The following is a 20,988-nucleotide window of genomic DNA, read 5'->3' on the forward strand; positions in this document are numbered from 1 at the left end:
CATTTGGGGGTGGTCGGAAGGGGGATGACGGGAGTGGCATTCCTGCCCTGCTGTCCCTTGGTAAAGTCTAGGTGTTCACAGCCAGTACATGCCAGGTGCCTCTTCTCCCAGGCACCCACGGGTGTAGATGATGCCTAGACCATGGGTGCTTCTGTCGATTGGCTTCATGTCCCATGGGCTAGGTAAATGGCGGCCAAATGGACATACCTATGGTTTCTTGTTCAGGGATTTTGGAACAACTGTTATTTTTAATTACTTGTGGTAGGGATTTGGGAGTCTTGTGAATGAGTACTCAAAAGTCAACAACCCGTATCTAGGTCTCTTCAGTCTCATCTTTATTTATTCATTGACCATTTTATCATGCATGCCCTGGTCCCAGTGACCTGGGAAGAAAGAAGCAGATTCATAGACTCTCAGACCTGGTTCTACCTCTGGAGGAGAAAGGGCATCTCCTCCATTGTGTTCTGGCTGCTGCCCATCCTGCCTCTACAGCATTCCCCTATAAGAGGAAGCTCGGTGTCTCCTGAGCCTGTTAAGTGTTGGAGGGCTCCAGCTGCCTAAGTGCTCCTATGCCTCCCAGAGTGTCTCCCTGCTCCTCCCAGCCTCACCCTGTGGAGTGTGCAGGTGTCATCTCATGCCTCTTCCAAAGGGTAGACTTAGTATATTTGTTGGCAACTATTTTCTCTTCTCCAGAGTCTTCTTGTGTCCAGATAAATATTGCCAGGTCTGTCAACCACTTCTTCCGTGACGTGGCTCCCAGACCTCTGCCATCCCATATTTGTATAGTTAGATTAGGAAACAAAACAAAAACTGTTAAGCTTAGCTGTTTTTATCACAGTGAAATTTCAACTTATTAGTCTCAGCCCATCATCCTAGCCTACCTAGTTGTTTGAGAATGTTGTCTGTTTTCCTTGAGTCTTGCGTTATCTGCACATTTGGATCATGGAGCTGTGGAACTGAACCTAAAGGTGCAGGTGAAGAGTTCGGGGGCCCCAGAGCATACTCTGAGCCTTCAGTGACACATGCTCATAGGCCTCAGATGAAGATGCAGACTGTTCATATGACAAATGTCGAGGCGGCCTGTCTAAATGCTAGGCACACAGTAGCTTTATAAATACCAATGTGGTGGGGGAGTGGTTGTCAGGCTGTGTGACAGGGAACCGACCCACACCGTGCACATCCTTTGTTGGAGGAAAGTGGCTCTCATGAGCTCATTCACTAGGCAGCATCCACTGTATTATATAGTGTGGTCATGAATTAACAATAAACGGTCCTAATTAGGCTGTATTAAAAACACAAGTTAAGGAAGAAAAACAGCTGGGGAAGCATGTTCTAACTGTGCTGCCTGTAGCCCAGGTGGCCAGAGTTGGGGCTGTGGCACCAACTGCAGGGACAGTTTTCTGGGAAGCAGGTGTCCCACCCATTTGGCCCGAGAGAGAAAATATATGTTTTCTCAGCACCACCTTCTACTCACGCCGTCAGAATAAGAAAAGTGGCTCTGGCTTGTTCTCCCTGCTTCCTCAATTTCACGTGGAATGATTTTACTTTATGGCAGTGAGTGCTTCAGTAAGCATTTGCCTGTGGGGCTTGTACCGGGAGGTGGGAAAGGATGAAAAATGCAGCCTAGGTTGGCTTCATCAGGATGTGAAATTGACTGTGAACAACGTGATTGATTAAAGACCGCTGTTTGTGCCAGTTGAAATGTGCACACAGTGCCCAGCAAATGACTCTTGCTCAGGGTGGCAGGAAGCTCCCTGAGGGCGGTCGGAACCACCCCGTCCTCTGTGTCTCCCTGCTAGATGCCACATGGAGGCTCGGCCAGTGGCAGAGGCCGAATAACCGTGGCTCCAACAGTTTTAATAAAAGATCATCCAGGCATTGGGAACATACTTTTCAATGGCCACAGTCTAAATTAGGCACTCACCAAGACAAAGGATATAAACATGCTCATTGATACTTTCTTTGTCCCCCTTTACAAAGATGGAGAAACTGAGGCCTCTGGAGTTGGGGTGACTGAGGAGTTAGTGATGGATGACACCTGAAAATATGAACCCGCTGCTTTCCCCTCCCTATTCCTTTTGGCACCATGAGTAGAGGGATGAAACAAGATTTGGAGGCAGAGGTTTTAAGGAAAGGGACCAAGCTAGGAGGCAGGGGCCTGGTGTGAGCCTTTCCTGCAGGTGACCCGAGGCCAGTTACTGCTTTCGGGGCTTAGGTGGCCAGTGCACTTGGAGCCACACACCCCTGAGTTGCAAGTGTGGCCTGATGACCAATTAGCTGTTAGACACTGAGAAAGTTACTTTACTTCTCTGAGCCTTAGTTTCCTTTTCTACAAAATGGGGCTAATAATACCTCCCTCATAATGTGGTTGTGAGAATGTGGAATGTGCCCAGCAAAGTACCTGGCAACATCTAATGCTCAATAATTGTTTATCCCTCTGCTCCGTGAGAGAGCCCAATCCATTTATGAACAACTCTGTGAGTAGAAGGCTCTTCCCTCAGCTTTCTGCGGAGTTCCCCTAGAACAGTGGTTCCCCAAGTGTGGTTATTGGACCAGCAGCATCTCTGTCACCTGGGAATGCATTAGAAATGCAGATTCTTAGGCCCACCCCAGACCTACTGGATCAGAAACTCTGTGGGATAGGGCCCTGCATTCTGTTTTAACATGTCCTCCGGCTGATTCTAAAGTGGGCTCATGTTTGAGAATCAACGTCCTAGAATTTCATGCTTCAATTTTGAACAAATTAGAACCATGTAGTCCTTCTTTCTCATGAGAGGATGTGAAAGAGGCAGCTGAGCATTTTGGAAAACACTGAGGTGGCCCGGGTTTGTTAACCATATGAAGGTAAGAAACTGTTGTTATAACCCTAAAGTAGTAACAGGCCGTTCTTCTGCCCATATTCCTGTGTGTTTGAGAATAGATCAGCAGTTTACACGCTTAGAAGCCTGAGCAGCTTTGCTCTCACTGTGTTGCCTTTGATAAGGTAGCTTTATGACGGCAAACGGCTCCTGCCCTATAGCTTTCTTAAGGTTAAAGCTCTAAATTTAGCTCTGAAGGAAGGTCTGCAGGCTCTGGACCATTTGATGAATGGCTCCACAATATCTCCAGGCTGGGACCACCAGAGAAAGTAAGGCTTAAATAAAGCTACCAAGGCACCTTATCATTTCCCCCCATCAGATCTGCATATTGTTAAAAAATCAAGTGCTGTCTGGAGCCAGCTCTTTTAAGAAGGCAGCAGTGCGTAAAGTCATTCTGAATAATTAATGAAACGACAGGAGTGAAGTGGGTGCGATGGTGCAGAGAGTGCCCAGGGCAGGGGTAGGGGCCTATCTCAGATCCTGAGCAGCACCCTAGGACTAGCGTGTGATGCACAAGCTAGGTCTCTAAGGAAAGAAACATTTAACCTCCAGTGACCTTGGAGTAGAAAATGCCACCAAAGCAGAGCAGTATATGCATAGGGTGGGGGGCTGGTATTCAAAGTATCTAACAAATGGTAAGGCGTGGGCACAAACCAGTCAGTCCAAAGGCCTGATGCTGGAGAAGGTTCTGGAGGCCCCTGCAGAACCAGATGTTGCCCCTTTCGATGTTATATCAGAGGACAGGTCATGAGGGAGAGCCTAGGACCGTGGCTTTTACTAACTAATAGGGTAGCATATCCATCTGTTAACATCAGGTATCACCTCTCTGATGTGTACCAGCTGAATGTTAGCCCTGAGGGTACCGTCTAAGCCAGTGGTCAGCGTCGGTGAGAGGAAATATATTCTTTGGTCCCTAAATCCACCAGTCACCAAGTCCTATGACTCTTCTGCAGCATCTCCTAGAATCACCTTTTCATTCCATTTTCCCTTTGGATATCCTTCTCCGAGCCTGCCCATTTGCAAAGGCCCTCTGTGAAGGTCAAAATTCATCAGCTTCACATTGCTCTTCAGCAGGGTGGTGACGTGGGCTGTTATATATGCACCTGCAACCCCAGGGATATGGATGGTTATGTTGGTGGCATTTAATAATCATAATACATCCTTCACATTTGCAGACTTAGGCTCCAACCAAAGAGCCTTTGTCTGAGGAGGTGAGACTTGTTTCCTTTGTAGCCTCATGGCTCTCAGGAGTAATGAGAAGCTCCTCTTGTCCCTTTCTTAGAATGGCTTTAAGTCACTGAGTGACATTGCTGCTCCATGACACCAGAAAGTAAGAGTCCATCTTTACAGCTGTAGGGACCTAAGAGCCAAGCTGACAGGGTCACAGTGTTCCTTAGCCCTCAGGAGAACTGTGACCCAGCAAGGTGATGACTGAGCAGTGGATGAGCAGGAGGAACAACAGGCAACAGGGCGGCAGAGCCTCTGGCTAGGAAACTTGCCGGAGTTAATGGAGGGAGGAAGGTAGGGCATTGTTAATGGTAGATAAATGATATATTATTGTAGATAAAAACCAAAGGGCAGACTGAAGTTCTTCCAACTATTCTCCAAATAGAATTCAACCTGACACCCTGGGCTTGGGATGTGGACTCTGGGCCCTTTAGAGGCAGTGCAGCTTAAGCAAGAATATTGGTATAAGTTAGTAATTTTTATCTCAGAGTGTTGTGAGGATTCACTAAGGTTGTGTATTCTTTGTAAACTGTACAGTAGATTGCATATTCCTCGTAAACTACTCGCATGTGGACAAAGACTATGGTGCTAGCTGACTGGGAGGAGGGCAGGAAGAAGTCTTCCCTGCAAAGTTTGTTCATATTGCCGATCACCAGCCATTTTCTTCTAAAAATGGTTAACAGTAGGATGTGGCCTTTGAAAAAGCCCTGTTAGAGCCAAGATGGCGGCCACAGCCTCAGGAGTGTTACCCAACCTGACAGCGAGTGAGCCTTTGATGGGGTAATTGATAGCTCATACACAGTTCAGCAGCTCAATTAACTCCTCTCCCATTAGGAAGGATTGATTTCTTCCCTGGGACAGGAATTTGTGCTGATTCAGCTGCTGGATGCTCTGCATGGTTAAGAGCTCCTACCGTTGTCCTCCTCAGAGGCCCCAGTGGAAGAAAGCATGATGAGGGGAGCCCAGTGTTAGTCTTGCACACAGCAAGTCCTCCTGCCTCTAGGGAGATGAAGGACTGAAGACCTGTCATCATTTAAAAAATGAATCGCATCTTCCTGCATCTTTTATTTGAATTCCTTGGGGCTTATATAGCCTAGGACATTGCAGCAGAATACCGCAAGCCTGTGATTTGCTAATGTTCCAATGTTATATTTTTTTCAAAAAATAGTTTTGGGAGAACTTTATTGAGAAACAATTTATGCACAATAAAATACATCCATTTAAGATATTTTCCAGTTGTATATACCCTTGAAAACATCCTCATAATCAAGACGTGCAAAACATTTTCATCAGCAGCAAAGATTCCTAGTGCCCCTTTGTAATCTGTCCCTCCCTCTGCTCCAGCCCCAGGCAACCGCTGACATGCTTTTTGTTACTATAAATCAGTTTGCGTTCTATATAAATGGAGTAATACAGTATGTGTTATTTTGTCAATGGCTTCTTTCACTCAGCATAAATTTTTTTTATTATGGTAAATTATACATAAAATTTAGCATTTTAACCATTTTTAAATGTACAGTTCAGTGGTATTAATTACATTCACATTGCTATGCAACCATCACCACCATCCATCTCCAGAACTTTTTTATCTTGTACTATATCCATTAAATACTAACCCCCCACATCCCCCAGTCCCTGGCAACCACCATTCTACTTTCTGTCTCTATGAATTTGACTACTCTAGGTACTTCATATAAGTGGAAATCATACGGTATTTGTCCTTTTGTGACTGGCTTATTTCATTTAGCGTCATGTCTCCACGGTTCATCCATATTGTAGCATGTGTCAGAATTTCCTTTTTAAGGCTAAATAATATTCCATTATATGTATATCGCACATTTCATTTATCCATTCATCTGTCAATGGAGACGGGTTACTTCCACCTTTTGGCTATTGTAAGTAATGCTGCTGTGAACGTGGGTGTCCAAATCTCTCTTCTAGTTCTTGCTTTCAATTCTTTTGGGTATATATGTGGCAATTCTATGTTTAATTTTTTGAGGAACCTCCATAGGGTTTTCCACAGTGGCTGCACCATTTTACAACGTTACCTTTAAACAAAGTTTTTCATTACACCTGCTGCTTGTTCTGATTATCCCTTCACTTTCCAGAAAACCAATTGGACATACCCTTTGACTTCTCATGGCCCTGCGTGATGATGGTCTTTTCCTTCACTATTCTAAGCTTCTGCCTTTCCAGTCCTTTCAGACTGATGTAATTGCTCAGAGAATTGCTCAGCCATAATAATCTCAAGTAAAATTACCGTGCTCACTTTCTATTAGCTATAGTCATTTCCCTCTGTGTCTTACTTGTTTCTCATTAGCTGTAGTTATTATACAACTCACCAATATCCTGTTAACAACATCATGGTACAACCACCTACATCCTATTAACTGCATCTAGTATACCGCCTACACTGGTCCTCTTAATTGAATCTATTGTGCTATACATCCTACTTATATGCATTTAGCTATATCTGTCAAATAATCTGTCCTACTAACTATATTACCCAATCTTTTGCAACTGCTGTCTAACTTACTAACTTCCTGTTCATAATATCTTCAGTGCTGCCTGGCTGTCATCTGTTAAACTGTTCGCCTGTTTAGATCTTGTTAGGTCCAGATATCAAAAGCCCACTAGGAAGCTACACGCATTATTGACTCTGGGGGCCTAGCTGTGAATGTGTAGAGTGTACAAGGGCCTTTAAGAAGGATCTTTTCCTTTGACCAATAACATACTGCCCACCAGGCTTTATGAGCCACATTAATGGAGTGTGTGTGCGTGTGTGTGCGCATGCATGCATGCGTGGGGTTGGGGATTTGGGGACATGGGAGTTGACTGGACTCTGATGATTGGAAAGCCTGGTGAGAAGGGAGAGTACGAAGGAGAAGACAGAGTAGGGAAAGACCAGGGGGAGAGAGGACTGCAGGATGAGGTCAGTGTTCAGTTGGCAGGACAGAACCCATTTTGACGCCATCTTTTTTGTTAATGGCTGACAAGCCTGGATACTGTGCATCATAGCCCTCAGAATGTTGCCAGAATGACAGCCCGTCCCAGTTTCTTTTCAGTTTTATGATCCTGTGCTCATCTGAGCCCTGATGAAGAGGAGGCTCTGCCCCAAGTACCCTTCCCCACACACAGACATTTGCCACATCAGTGCTTGGTTGGCAGTTGCCACAGTCTAAGACCTTGTGCCCACAGGCAACGTACAGAGGGTGATGTCAATGTCTAGCATGATGTCGATGTCTAGTACAGGGCCAGGCACACAGCAAATGCTCATGAAGTGTTTGTTGAATACTGTGGAAGGGTGACTTGTGGAAGCTGTCTTTTCCTTGTCATCACATATGTTACTCCTGAGGAAAGGATAAGGGGTCCTTGGCAGCCATCCGGTACACATTGGGGTTACTGTCTGAGGGAACACTTGTGCATTAAAAAGTCCAGCAAGAAATCTCAGGTGGTACTATAGTAATCCTTTGCATTTCTGAAACACTTTTTAAAAGCACTACCAAATCTATGATCTTCTTTTATTTCAAATGCTTTTATTTATTTTTGACCTCCTGTTGTGTAGATAGAGAAACTGAAACCCTACTCAGGTCTCATAATAGAGTCAAGATTACAAGTCTCCTAACTGCTATCTAGCTGCCTCTCTGCATGGCATATGGTAACATTAGGGAGAGTTTTCGGGGCCCAGGTGTGGTCCAAACTGACGTATATGCCTCACCTCTAGGCAATGTTGGGACGTTACCCTTTACAGTTCTATGTGCTGGGCAGAAGCTTTCACAGAGATGTTCCTTGACAGCCACAGGGCCCAGCACAGCTGTGCAGTGCCCCAGGCCCAGCTTTGTGTAAATGAAACATCCCCATTCTGCCACCTCCACAGCCAGCCTCTGGGTTCTGTGTTGACCAAACACCTGCTGATGCCTCACCCTAAACACAGCTGAAGTCTGGGACTGCTTCCTGTGCCTGAGGCCCCCTCCCCTCTTCCTGCTCCCTGAGCCCACTGAGGAGCAGGTGTTGACAGGACCCCAGGCATCTGTGTCTGAGCCACAGAGGTGAGAGATCTCAGGGCCTCCAGGCAGGATGAGTACATCTTGAAGCTTAAAAAAGTACCTAGCTATACTGGGCTGAATAGTGCCCTCAAAATTCATGGGTACCTGGAACCTCAGAATGGGACTTCATTTGGAACTGGGGTCTTTGCAGATGTAATTAGTTAAGGATCTTGAGAGGAAATCCAATGACTGATATCTGATAAGAGGAGAGGACGCAGGGAAGAAGGCCATGTGAAGACAGAGGCAGAGACTGGAGTTATGCCACCATAAGCCAAGGAATGCCTGGGGTCACCAGAAACTGGAAGAGGCAAGGAAAGATTCTCCCCTAGAGCCTTTGAAGGGAGTGTGGGCTTGCCAACACATTAATTTCAGACTTTCGGCCTCCAGAAGGGTGAGAGAATAAATTTCTATTGTTTGAAGCCACTAAGTTTGTGGTAATTTGATCCAGCAGACACAGGAAACTAATCTGACTAGTAGACAGGAGATGGGACTGCAGGGCTGGTCCTAGAGCAGGCTGTCGGGAGTCTTCTGCTTCTCTCATTTCTCTTGCCTTCAGGGCCCGGGAGAATTCTTGTGCCAAGCCAGTCTAAGGAGCAAGTTGAAAACAGGAGTTAGGAGGAAGACCAGGGCTTGGCCTCCCTGTTGTCACTCTGATCCTGGTGGACAAAGACTCCTGGGCCCTCGCACCATTATTACCACCTTTCTTTGGTGCCCACCATGGGCCAGGCACCATGCAGGTCTTTATATCATTTTACACAATCCTGACATCTTAGCTCAGGCTGCCGTAACAAAATACCACACACTGGGTGGCTTAAACAACAGACATTTATTTCTCACAGTTCTGGAGGCTGGAGAGTCCAAGATCAAGGTGCTGGCGATTTGGTTCCTGGTGAGGACCCGCTTCCTAACTTGCAGATGGCTGTCTTCTCACTGTGTCCTTATATGGCAGGGAGAAAGAGAGAGAGAGAGAGGAAGCAAGGTCTCTGGTGTCTCTTCTTACGAGGGCACAAATCCCATCATGAGATGAGAGCCCCACCCTCATGACTTCATCTCATCCTATTTACCTCCCAAAGGTCCCACCTCCACATACCATCACATTGGGGTTATGACTTCAACATATGAATTTGGTAGGGAACACCGTTCAGTCCATGGCACCTTATAAGGACACTATTAAGTAAGTTACTCTAGCCCTCCTAGTTTTATATTTGAATTCATTAAGTTACTCAAGGTTACACAGCTGACAAGTGGCAGGGCCAGGATTTGAACTTGTGTCTAATCCCACTTCAGAGCCTGCACACTTTACCACTATGCTATACTGATGGGACCTATGTCATATTAATAATAATAGCAGCTAATGGTTGGCATAGCAAGAGAGCCTGCCAGAATTATAATAACCTTCATTGGCTCCCCACTGCCTCCTCCCTACTTCTATCCCTACCCTGCCTGCCCCTCCCTGTGTAGTAGCCACATCACATGATCTCTGTTCCTTGGATGGCCAGTGATGTGCACACTTCAGGTGATCTCTCTGGTAACTTCTCCTTGACCCTTTCCATCTGACAAACTCTTGTTCATCCCGCATGGCCCAGTTTAAACGTGCTCTGTATACATCATTATCTAGCACATGTCACATGGCTCATAAATCCCAGTGGTGTGTGTTTGTCTTTTCCAAGCTGGAGTGGGAGCACCTTTGACATAGGACTAGATCTTTTTATTTTGGCATCTAGTACCTTCCACAAAGGTACTGGCTCTCCAAAGCCTCCAATAAATGTTTTAATAAGTGAAACATGTACAAGACGTAGAGATCATGAAGTAACAAATACTCAGCAGAAAGGACTTTTAATTAAAAAAAGAAGAAGAAAGAAAGGAACATCAGATATTCTAAGACAAGTACTTATAGAAGAAACCACTAAAAGCTTTGAGTTTTGAAAGCAAATGTTAAATTTAGGCTCTCCCTTCTGTGTGCTTACAGATGGCACTCAATTCAATATAACGGTCAATCTATATTTTGAGATTTACTATGGGTCTCATGGAGTGTTCTTCTTTTTTGATTATTAAGTGCTTTAGTTTTCTAAATATGTATTCTTTAAAAGCTTGTCCTATTTCTAAACATAATTTGCATTTGTGATAGGATACCCCTCACTTTATGCTGATCCCAATGGAAATGTAGGGTTTAACTTGCTGATGTTCCAGTTAGAGCAAGCTTTCCAGGAGGCGGGTGTCTTACGCATAAACTGAGGCCCGTGTTGTTTCTTGAGTTGCCTTCTCCAAAGGGGGCATTTTGCACCAGTGGGAGGTCCTGCCCCAGGCATATCTAACCACTCTTCCTTCTCTGTCCTCCCCCTGCAGGCTGGCCGTGGGTGACCCTCTCTGTCCTGGGATTCCTGTACTGCTATTCCCATGTGGGCATTGCCTGGGCCCAGACCTACTCCATGGACTAATGCTGCCAGGCCAGCCTTTGCTGCCAGTCTCCAAAGCAAATGGTGCTTCTCCCCGACCTGGCACCCCAAGATAACCTCCAAAGGACCAGTGCTTGATCTGCTAATCTTTTGTTGAAGTTACCTTACTCCAAGACTGGAAACTTGAGCTCTCGTAGAAAATTGACAATCAGAGAGTCTTCTAACTTTGGGGACTTAGAGATCACCTCCCTCCAGCCCCATCATTTTCCTGTTGAGTAAGCTGGTGTCCAGAGCAGTAGAGTGTCTTGCCTAGCTGCACATGGTGACATTATGGTCTAGAACCCAGTCTCCAGAGCCCTTCAGGTTCTTTCTCCTTTACCAAGAATTAAATGTAATGGACGTTTCTTGATTGAGGCACAGAAATCTTTATTAATGATAGACCTTTCCTCTACTGGGCAGTATTTCTGAAACATTTTGGTGATATTTAAGTGACCCCTTCCCCATGTCCGGCAATGTAGTCTCTAGAATCAGCACTGGGGTTTGAGCTACACACTTCAGCTCCTCAGCAGGGAGGTGACAAAGCCACAGCTGTGTTTCTAGTTACCCAAAGAAGATAGACTATGTTCTGTGGCATTCCAAGGAGTCAGTACCCCAGGAGATCTGTTCTTTGAACTTCATCAGGGTGATCTACGTTTGGCTGCTTGTTTCCTAGATTTGCAGAGAAGTATAAACATGGCAGTTCCTCTACCTGACAATTAATCATTTCCCAATAAAGGAACAGAATTAAAAAATCCAGGGAATAGTGTATCCACAGACGGGTGCTATCAAGCAAGTCACAAAGGGGAAGGATGGTTTCCTGTGGTTTTCTCTCCTCTCTCCACCCAGAGGTCATCTTCCCACTCAGCGGTTTATATTTTGTTTCGAGTAAAGCGGAGCCTTTTCTATCACATAGATTATTCACTTTTTGTAGAATTATTTTAAATATTTTTTGAGGAAAATGTTTAAAATCTGAACACATATAACTCTTAATTATTTACTCCTCTGGAAAGATGCTGACAGGCCACTAATGGCCCCAAGTGGTAGATAATTTAGAATACTTGTCTTTGGCTTTGGATTTTTTTTGAGAGGGCAAGGGGTAAGGGAAGAAGCTTTAAAATTTGAATCCATGGTGTACCCAATTATGAGAGAACTTAGAACATCTCAAGCACATGAATTCAATTGTTATTAAGTGAAAGGTTCACTTGGACCTGTCTGTGCCACCCTGTCCAGTATTACTTGGTCTTGTCCTTGTGTCCTGGCTGTGGTTATTAACTCAGTGAGCTATAAACTCCTCAAGTGCAGGACCAGTCATTTTGCTGATGTCCGTTCTTCCTAGCCACTCTGCTTGGAAGAGAGAGGGGAGGAGACCAGATGTGGACGGCATGGGGTGGGCACATACTGTGTTAGCTGCAGCAAACGACAGAGGCCAGGGGTGGGGGGCGGGCAGACCGGGTCAGCAGTCGCCTCAGCAGCTGGCTTGGTAAAGGAGGAGACATGGGCAGGCAATTCTAAGGTGCTGGGAAGTTTTAAGAAGGAGATGAGGCTGAGGAAGAGTGAGCACTCAAATGAACATAGTGAATCTTCATGGACTAACACTAATTCAGGATTTGTGGGCAGCCAGAGGGAGTTTGGCTGAAGTTTACGTGGAAGGAAAAGGCTTGCTAAGGAAGAAAGGGAGTGTGAAGATGATTGTAGGGAAGTCTCTGATGTATGTACTTATATAAATAATACAAAGGATCCTGAACTCTTCAGAGACACCATTTATATAAAAACAAATAGGCTTATATATTCATTAAACTATATTGGAAGAGTCAGTGAATATATTTGAAAGTAATAATCCTGAATTTCTTTTAAGCTGTTATATGATTTAGAGTGGTTCTCAGGAATTAGTAAATGGTTACTGCATTTAGCTATATATATGAGGCCTGATTAACCAACATGTGGATTATCTAGGACCATTGTTTTTTTTACTTGAACCTCTTGCTATTCCCCAACTGTAATATGAAAATGATAATACATCTTTCTTCATGCATATGAACTAAAATCTTGGAGTTGCTTTAAGTGAAAGACTCTTGAGGTGCCTGGGCAGACAGAACAGTTCCAGCTGGGGAACATCTGACATGTCACTTTCCATAGTCATCAGCCCTGGGCAACTTCAGGCACATGGCCTAGAAACAACTAGCGAAGGTCTCAAGGTCACTTCCAGCCCCAGGATCTTCTGACCCCAACCTAGCTATGCAGGCAAACCGAAGATCGCCAAGCATGATCGCCAAGACAGTCCCCACAGAGGCGAGCATGACATCTGAAGGACAGCCAAATCCCAGTCATTTTGACTAATTCTTGGGACCATGCAAGAAGACTTAAAAGTATTTTATTATTTCTTTTGATTAATTTGTTTAAAGTGACAGCAGAAAACCTCTTGTTCTATTAAAGACTGCAGACCTAGAAAGAAAATATATCAATCATCTATATAATTGTATAATCTATATATTGAGAGAATAGTAATTTAGTGGGAGGGGGGTTCCCCTTAGGGAAATGGAGACTGCTTACTTGCTTATTTGAAATAATAATATAATTGTTGACTAAGTATAAGAAATTAGCCATAATACAATGAGTTTGTTTTCTAGCAAATGTACCAGACCATATCATACAATAGGGCCAACTATTGAGAAGCCAGATTATCTTGACAGCACTGGCCTGTCTGAGTACATGGCGAGAAGCCTCTCTGAGGCCTTTCTTCAGGGAAATTGTTTTATTCTAAAACAAACCAACAAAATCCCTCTTTTTTTTATAGTTGAAACCCATTTGGCACTCAAATTTTAGAATCTGTTATTTGAGTCTATATTACTAGTCCTTTTGACTAATTATAAAAATTATATTCACATAAAGATTGTTTTCACCACTGAGGATATCTAAAGAATATAATGTTTAGTGCTTTATTAGGTGAGACTTTTGAAATGAATATTGATCATTTGGAATTTTAAACTGTCACCTTTCAATTATTTTTATTATGGTTTTCTGCAATGTAATTAAATAACAGGGTGTGGGGAGACCATCATTAAAAATACTATGGCCCTCTGAGATCAAGCAGACGCCCAGATATGGTTTGCAGATCACAGATTCCTCATCCACGAATGAAGTTCTGTCTGTCAAAAGAAAAGTGCCATTTTTGAAATGTGGTCCATTAGTATTAAGTAAGAACTCAGGTTGCCAGTATTGTGGAGAATCTTGCCATGCGCAGGAAGCAAGACCTATTAAAACCATAGCAGAACTGAAACAGTGCTGGTGTGTAGGACTGGTTAGTGTAGGGGCAAACAGTCCTCTACCTTAATAGCTTCTGAGACCATCAATGAATTAAATCACAGATCAGAACTCATATTGTTGACAGTGAATCATTCCCAAAAGATTCAGCTATGTTTTTACGCTATATTTTAAAAGGCAGGAAGCATTACTATATTCTTATACAAATTTCAATCCAAATTGTTCAAAATAAAAATGCTCACTTTTAAGTGGGAGGTTAACTTCAGATACATGTTAAATCAATGTGTTGTACCACAATTTTCCAGATGCCAGGTTTTGAAGGCATCTCTGTACATTTGTATAGCAGATACAGCTCTATTTCAAGATCATGTGGCAAAGCACCTTCTCACCATTCTCTCACTGCGCAGTACTTGGACATGCAATCTTGTGTCTCTAGAAGTTTTCCAAAAGCCACAATTATAGGTGCTATCCAAATTAGACTTCCCCAAGCTCTGGAAAAGGAATAGAAAAGTACCATCCTCACTCTGTCATCTCGGGTCAGAACACCCAATTCAATGCCTTTAAATTATATAAGGAAAGGCAAAAGCAAGTATCGTGTATAAAATAGTTTATTACCATAATAAATAAAATTAAACTTCTTTTTTTTTACAAATATCATTTGTGCTTGTTTAAAAATGTCGAGAAGGGAATATCATCAATGGAGGGGCCCGCATGTTCCTCTTAACATTCCCAAGCTGCAGACATACAGTGGAGTTCCTGGCAGCATCCTCAGCCGACCACAAAAATAGCATCAGCTCATTTGCACTTCTGTTTATTCATGCTCATTTGAACAAAGTGACAGATGCAAAGGAAAAAGAAAAACCCAATGAAGGATTTGGTGTGACTCAATGGAAAGAGTGTTAATATAAGGAGAGACCCCAGGATGACGAACTGCTCATGAGTAGAAGTGTCCTTGCAGTGTTGGCGAAACGTTAGATGTGGACAGTCTCCAACTGATGCACAAATACAGCGTCTGAATATTAAGAGAATACATTCATTGGGGGGGGGGGGGAGTTGCATCTTTCGTAACACAAAAGCAGTTCATATCCTGATACAAGATCTGTGAACTTCTCATTGAATGACTAATGGACCTGTTGGCTGACTCAGAAGTCACAGATAAAGAGACAATGGCTCTAAGAAAAGTTTAATGGTGGGCAGGGAGAGGGCACCCACCAGGTTTGGCACCTGTGGGGTATTCAAGTCCAGTTCTAGAGGTTCCAGAATAACTCTGATATGCTCGCATGAGAATGAAGTTTCATTTGAAACTCAGCTGCAGGCAAATTCACATTGATTCTTTGAACTGTGGGGTGGAAATTAAAACTTTTCAACGTGAACACCTTGGATGAGAGAGAAAATGGTGCTTTCTCTGATGGCTGGAGTTGGTGCTGAGAGGACAGTGAAATCGCCTCCAGTTGGAGGGCACAAGAGCTGGTGAAGGTAATTTTCACTGAAGCGAGCAAGAAGGCAGTACAATGATTTAGTGACAGAAGAGAGGCTGTCTGGGGCCCTGAGTGTGCCCTCAGTGAGCCTCCTCTTTAAGCAACACTGTGTGAGGAAGAAGGAGAGGAGAAAGAGTATTGGCAGCTCCATCACATTTGGAGGTTCATTCAAGGGTCTTAAGGCTCAACATCTTTATTGCAAAACACTGTACAATCTACTCATCAAATACACGTGAATGTGTACCTCCACCAGGTCTCCTAAAATTTCCCAGAGGGTTCATGTTCTATATGGTGGTCAGTGCAACAAGGGAGATGAGGCTCTTCCTACACCTGATATTCCTAAGGCATTCATTTAGTCCCCACACAGGCTTGGACAAAAAGTTTGACAGTTGGCTTAATACTTTTACCTTCCACCTGAGGATTCGGGAGAAGAAGCTTGCTGGATGGGATGGTGAGGTGGAGTGCACTTTTACTCTGAGCTGTGCTATCTCCACTTCTCAAAGAGGACTCCCGGAAAGGGCCTGATGTTTGGCCAGAAACAGCACATAGGATCTAGAAGGTTGAGGGTAAAACAGGCCCAGGAATTGATACAAGAAATGGAAACAGCTTTGAAACACTTGGGCCCATGTTATTGTCGTATCAGAGTTTTTGAAGCCACTAGTTGCCTACTACTAGCTACAAACTCTTTGCACACAGATTTACTCTGCGGTCCAGAATATAAAGAATGGTCTTATAAAGAAAGCCAGGCGGTATGAGTGTGAGGGAAGGAGATGGTTGAAGGTGGAGACATCAAAATGGTGCACTAGACCTGGGCTTCTCAAGCAGATGGCTGCCTCCCTTTTCTTCCTATGGGAATCTTGTCATACCCATTGGAAGAGCCCTTGTGGGTATAGGGAAAGGCAGCACTCATTGCTGGAGACAGCGCCCTCCACCAAGAACAAGCACATCACCTTGTCGACCATCTTATTTCGTAGACTCAAGCCTCACTCCCACACCTCCATTGGTGGGGAAGAGCATGTTCAAGCAGCCACGTATTGGGGGCAGGATGTCCTACTTCAAAGCAGCCTGTCAGGACACTCTGGGAAATGCAGTCTCCCTATGAATGACACTCAAAGTAAGGAGTTTAAGTAAGAGATCAAGTAACCAGCAATTACTGGGCGATGGTATAAATACATCACATCCTCTTCCCTCAAAAAGGAATAATTGACTCAGGTAAATCTAGAGCTCTCAGCATAACTTTTCCAAAGTCTAAATGTCGGGTCCAATACCTAATAAATTTGTGTTTCCCTAATCTCTCTTCAGCCCCCAGATAACGGTTTAGAGTGGAAGGTTCAGTCAGTGGTATCTGAAGCTCGTGGTCCTTGCTCGGGAACCCAGAGCAACGCCTGGGCAAGAGTAGGTAGTCAGCACAAAGCAGCCAGCGGCCAAGTGTGTGTCATAAAAATGAAAGGAGAGAAGGTTTGGCTCATTTAAAAAAGGTTTTTTTTTTTTCAGAGAAAACAAGGATAGCAAAAATCCCTAAAGTCCTTAAATGGAGAAGAATAAAAGCATATACAGCCACACTCGTGATGCTCTCACTGTCACCCACAGGAGCACGTGTTGTGGGATCTGCGACCTCAAGATGAGCAGATCTGGGCTTTCAGTCATTAGCCCAGTTTGAACCCTAGGAGTCAATCCAGGAGTACATTCCTGATGTTTTATTTTTCCCCGAAACAAGACTGGACTACAAAGCCTCACATGTCGAATCTTTGCCCCTCAGACCCAGATGGGGAGTTATTTCTTTATAGACACCTGTACCCCTCAGGCAGAGCTGGAGGGAAAGAGAAGGGCCTCTCTATACTGGCCTCCAGGGTCCTAGATGGGAGCCTGTCATCAAGTCCCCGGAGACTTGGGCAGGTGCTGCTGAAGCTGAGTGTTGGAGTTATTAGGGCCCTTGCCCTGCCTTAAAAGTAGTGGGTCCTAAACTTTAGAAGCAGGTTAACGAGCATATTTAAGGAATGTCAAACTAGCACATTTCAGCTGCAGCTGGCAGATGGGATTCCAGATATTCTACAGCCTCTACCCCAAGAACTAATTGGCAGCTTCTCAAGTTAAAGAGGCCGAAAGCCCCACGGCTTTACCCAGAGTCACAGTCGTGACTTGGTCTTGGGAAATTTCACTTCCTCGTCTTTGTATGCTGCCATCTGAGATTGAATCTAATAATGTCTCAGCCTGCGGAAGCCAGGCGCCACCGCTGTAAGCCTCACGTGAGAAGCTGCACAAGTGTGCAGAGCCTCAGGGGAGGGACCCTGCCCTTCACCTCCAGACTCTGCACCCCAGGGCTGTCGATGCCAACCCTGGGAGCCAGGAGAGGATAGCCCCACTGCACAGACCACTGAGGGCAAGTCCTGGTCATGCCATGGCCACTGAGCAGGACTAAAAGGGCAGGTGGGCGGGTGGGCCTGGACAGGAGACTTTTAGAAATGCCGAATATCTTTGGTAGGGTGGGTCCCGACCTGTCAGGTTCCCTTCAGTACTGAGGGAAATCAACACTGGGATCCAGAAGCTCTGCAGCAAAGCAATGCAGTAATACAGAAGGTCAGCACCCTGGATGATTCCATGCTGTCACTAATAGTCCAGATCACCTGCACTCCTAATTTTACTCTCTTCAAGCTGAGGTTTTAGAGCTGAACTTTCAACCTTGCTTGTCAATTTTTAGGGTCCTGACCTCTCCCTGCAGGGCATACACTGGGCTAGCTCCACAATGCCTGGGAGAGACCTCGTCTCTTTCTTTTTTTCAGACACCATTAAAAGAAGTCCAAGCACAAGACTAACCTGACCCCAGGTGACTATGAGGCAGTGGAGTGTCCCTGAACTTGAATGGCCCATAGGCGGCTCCATGATCATTCTGAGCTCGGACCTTCCCTGAGACCACAGCTCCATGGCCACCTCTCTCCATCACCTTACAGAGACAGTTTAAAAACTCACTGCCCCATTCTGTTTTTCCAGCTCCTAAAGCAAGTACAATCATGGCCCTACGACTTTTCATGGTTTCTCTTAAGTCCTACTGACTTTAGTAGGAGATAGAGATTAGCTTTAAAACAAAGCCAAGCACGGCTCCCAGGTGTCCTATAATGACCCCATGCAGTGGACAAAATACAAACTTCTGAAGGACAATCCCAGCAAGAATCATAATATAAACATAACACTTGCTACAATCGTTTTTCTGAGGTTGTATGTGTGTGTCTGCTTTGCTAATAAAGCAACTCTGGGCTCATCGCCCTTCCTGCCGGTGCCCCATACCCTGAGGAATGCCACAGGAACACTTGGGAGGAGGTCGAGAAGGAAAAGAAGCAAAGGGGCCTGTGTCAGGAGGCCAGTGGCATGGAGCAGGGCTAGAGATTCATCTGGGGCCTCCGGAGCCCTCCCCATCAGCTGTCCCACAGGAGTGAGCTGTAGACCACAGCCCAGAGAATCTCTGGATCCCAAGGGCCCCTCTCTAGCTCTTACACTTGGCTCACCACTTTCGGGAAAGGGGACCTGAGGATTCCCAGCTCTAAGTGTCTACGGGAGGCACTCACAGCACCTCAGCTGCTTTTTGGCCTTAACCACTAGAGACAGAAAGTTAAAGGCTCTACCCTTCCTGTCCCTCAAGCTCCCCTTGTCCTGAGCTTGTTACAAACAACTACTGTAGGAAAATATATGGTGACATCAGACACAGGCTGTACAAGGACAGGGAATGCTGGGAAATCCCTGTGCCCACCGCCGTCTTTGGGGGTCTTGGCAAAGGAGCCCACCATGGTATATACACGAGGGGTTTTCCGGTGCTCTCCCACCAATCCCCAAATGGCTGCTGTTCTTTTCTGGTAGTTTCCATCTTTTACAAATATCATGGCAGTAAAAAATTAAAAATGGAGGAAAATACCCTTTAAACAGCATGCCCCCTCTTCCAAAATTGTGCAAAGACAGTTCAGTTGCAGCTGCCATCTTGCAGGGTAGTAGCACACTCCTCGTATCTTTTCCCAGATAGAGAAAAACAGAGAGAACGTGCCTAACCGACTGGTCCCACTTTGATTTTCTGTCAGGAGAAGCTTACTTGGAAAGTTGTTGGTCATGGAGGTGTGTGTGGTGGGGTGGTGTCTAGGGCAGGGCGGTATGTTTTCATCTTTGATTTTCTTTTTTATTTGACAGACCTCTCAGCTCGCTGCAAAAATGTCTCTCTCTGATTCTGGGGACTGAGGCCTCGATATTTCAAACAGCTCCTGAGGAGACTGAGAGGATCTTCTGGAAGTTAATATCCTGAGTATCTCAGAGAGCTGTTTCTCAATATTTGTCATTTTGGTATTCAAGGCCTTGATGTCCTCTTTCAGCTCGTGTTTCACCTCCAGGACGGTGGCCTGCAGCGTCTGCTCAGGGATGGGGTAGAAGGAATGCTTGACTTCTGCCAAGATGGGGCTCCGGTCCTGGGGGCTCCTGGCCTCCCCGACGTTGTCCAGACGCAAGTCGCTCTTGGTGATACCGCTGTCACAGGAGTCTGTCTTCTTCAGTGTGGCCTCGCCTGACGACTTTGTCCTCTCGGGGAGCGTCTCCATGGACTCGGCCTTGGACACCTTGTTCCACTCCTCGCCCTTCCCACAAGCATCCTTGAAGCGAGTCCAGCCTTTGCGCTTGGCACAGTCGCCCCCGCCTCCCTTGGGGCCCAGGCACTCGGACCCGGGCGCGTGCAGCTTGGCGTGGTCTGACACCCCAGAGCTGGAGGCTGCCTGGAAGGACACGGGCGTGGCAGGGCTCTCGCGGACGGTGACAACGCTGGCCTTCACGAGGCCGTGGTTGGCCAAGGTGTGCTCTGTGAGGACATTGCCCTTTTCCACGTCCAGGTCGTCCAGGTCCCGGCCCCCTCTCTCCGCAGCCAGCCTGGCCTCCTTCTGCTGTCGGAACCTCTGGAAGAGTCGCCGGACAGGGTGGTCGGGAGGCAAAATCAGGGGAGCCTCATTCTTCCGTTTCATGCGCTCTTCCTCCTCCCGTTTCACATCGCTGATCTTCCGGAACACAATCTGGAAGGAGACAGATGACACGCCGTGTTAAGCAGGCGGTGGCGCCAGCAGCGGAGCTCAGCCCCTCTGCCTATCACAGCTCTCTGATTCCAGCCCCCAAGGGCTGAGGCCCACAGTATGTTCACATCCCTACAAGGCTGTACTCAGTGACTGCCATCACTTTCCTTTTCCTTTTTTTTTTTTTTTTTGTGAGCAAGATCAGCCCTGAGCTAACATCCCTGCCCATCCTCCTCCATTTTATATGGGACGCGGCCACAGCATGGCCTGACAAGTGGTGCGTCAGTGCACGCCCGGGATCCAAATCTGCGAACCCCAGGCCGCACGCACTTAACTGCTTGCGCCACCGGGCCGGCACGTCACTTTCCTTTTCTTGACATTCATTCCCAGTTTTCCAACAGCAAGGAATTGACTCTTGCTGTCGTCCTTTTCAAAAGGAACAACCCCCTAACCTCTCCATCCCCACATAACAGGACGCTGGAGACACCAAATGGCCTCCTCCCAGGAGACTGTCCTGGCCTCTGAGACTGGGCCCCCTTTAACCCCTCCTTGCCTGCAATTCAGAATCACCTGGCGAGCTGTTAAAAAATCATTTTTCTGACCCCAACTCTGACCTACTGCATTAGAATCTCCAGATGGGAAGCCCTTGAATC

The 20,988-nt window shown here is 45.7% G+C and overlaps 2 protein-coding genes across 5 annotated transcripts in view; one reads left to right on the forward strand and one right to left on the reverse strand.

Moving 5' to 3' along the window:
* Positions 1-20,611, forward strand: part of HHAT (hedgehog acyltransferase) — a 324,456-nt gene extending 303,845 nt beyond the window's left edge. For 2 of the 4 annotated variants that reach the window (XM_058539785.1, XM_058539783.1), the window contains exon 12: positions 10,478-11,988. In XM_058539785.1, coding sequence (XP_058395768.1) covers positions 10,478-10,569 — 92 coding nt within the window. In that variant the 3' untranslated portion in view covers positions 10,570-11,988. Of the gene's footprint in view, positions 1-10,477; positions 11,989-19,475 lie in introns of those variants that run through there. The other 2 variants (XR_009219848.1, XM_058539784.1) reach the window with 2 other exon arrangements.
* Positions 14,420-20,988, reverse strand: part of KCNH1 (potassium voltage-gated channel subfamily H member 1) — a 353,446-nt gene continuing 346,877 nt past the window's right edge. Inside the window, exon 11 of the mRNA XM_058539782.1 lies at positions 14,420-20,338. Coding sequence (XP_058395765.1) covers positions 19,481-20,338 — 858 coding nt within the window. The 3' untranslated portion in view covers positions 14,420-19,480. The remainder of the gene's footprint in view (positions 20,339-20,988) is intronic.

The sequence above is a fragment of the Diceros bicornis genome, chromosome 4, assembly GCF_020826845.1.
Source record: "Diceros bicornis minor isolate mBicDic1 chromosome 4, mDicBic1.mat.cur, whole genome shotgun sequence".
NCBI lineage: Eukaryota > Metazoa > Chordata > Mammalia > Perissodactyla > Rhinocerotidae > Diceros > Diceros bicornis.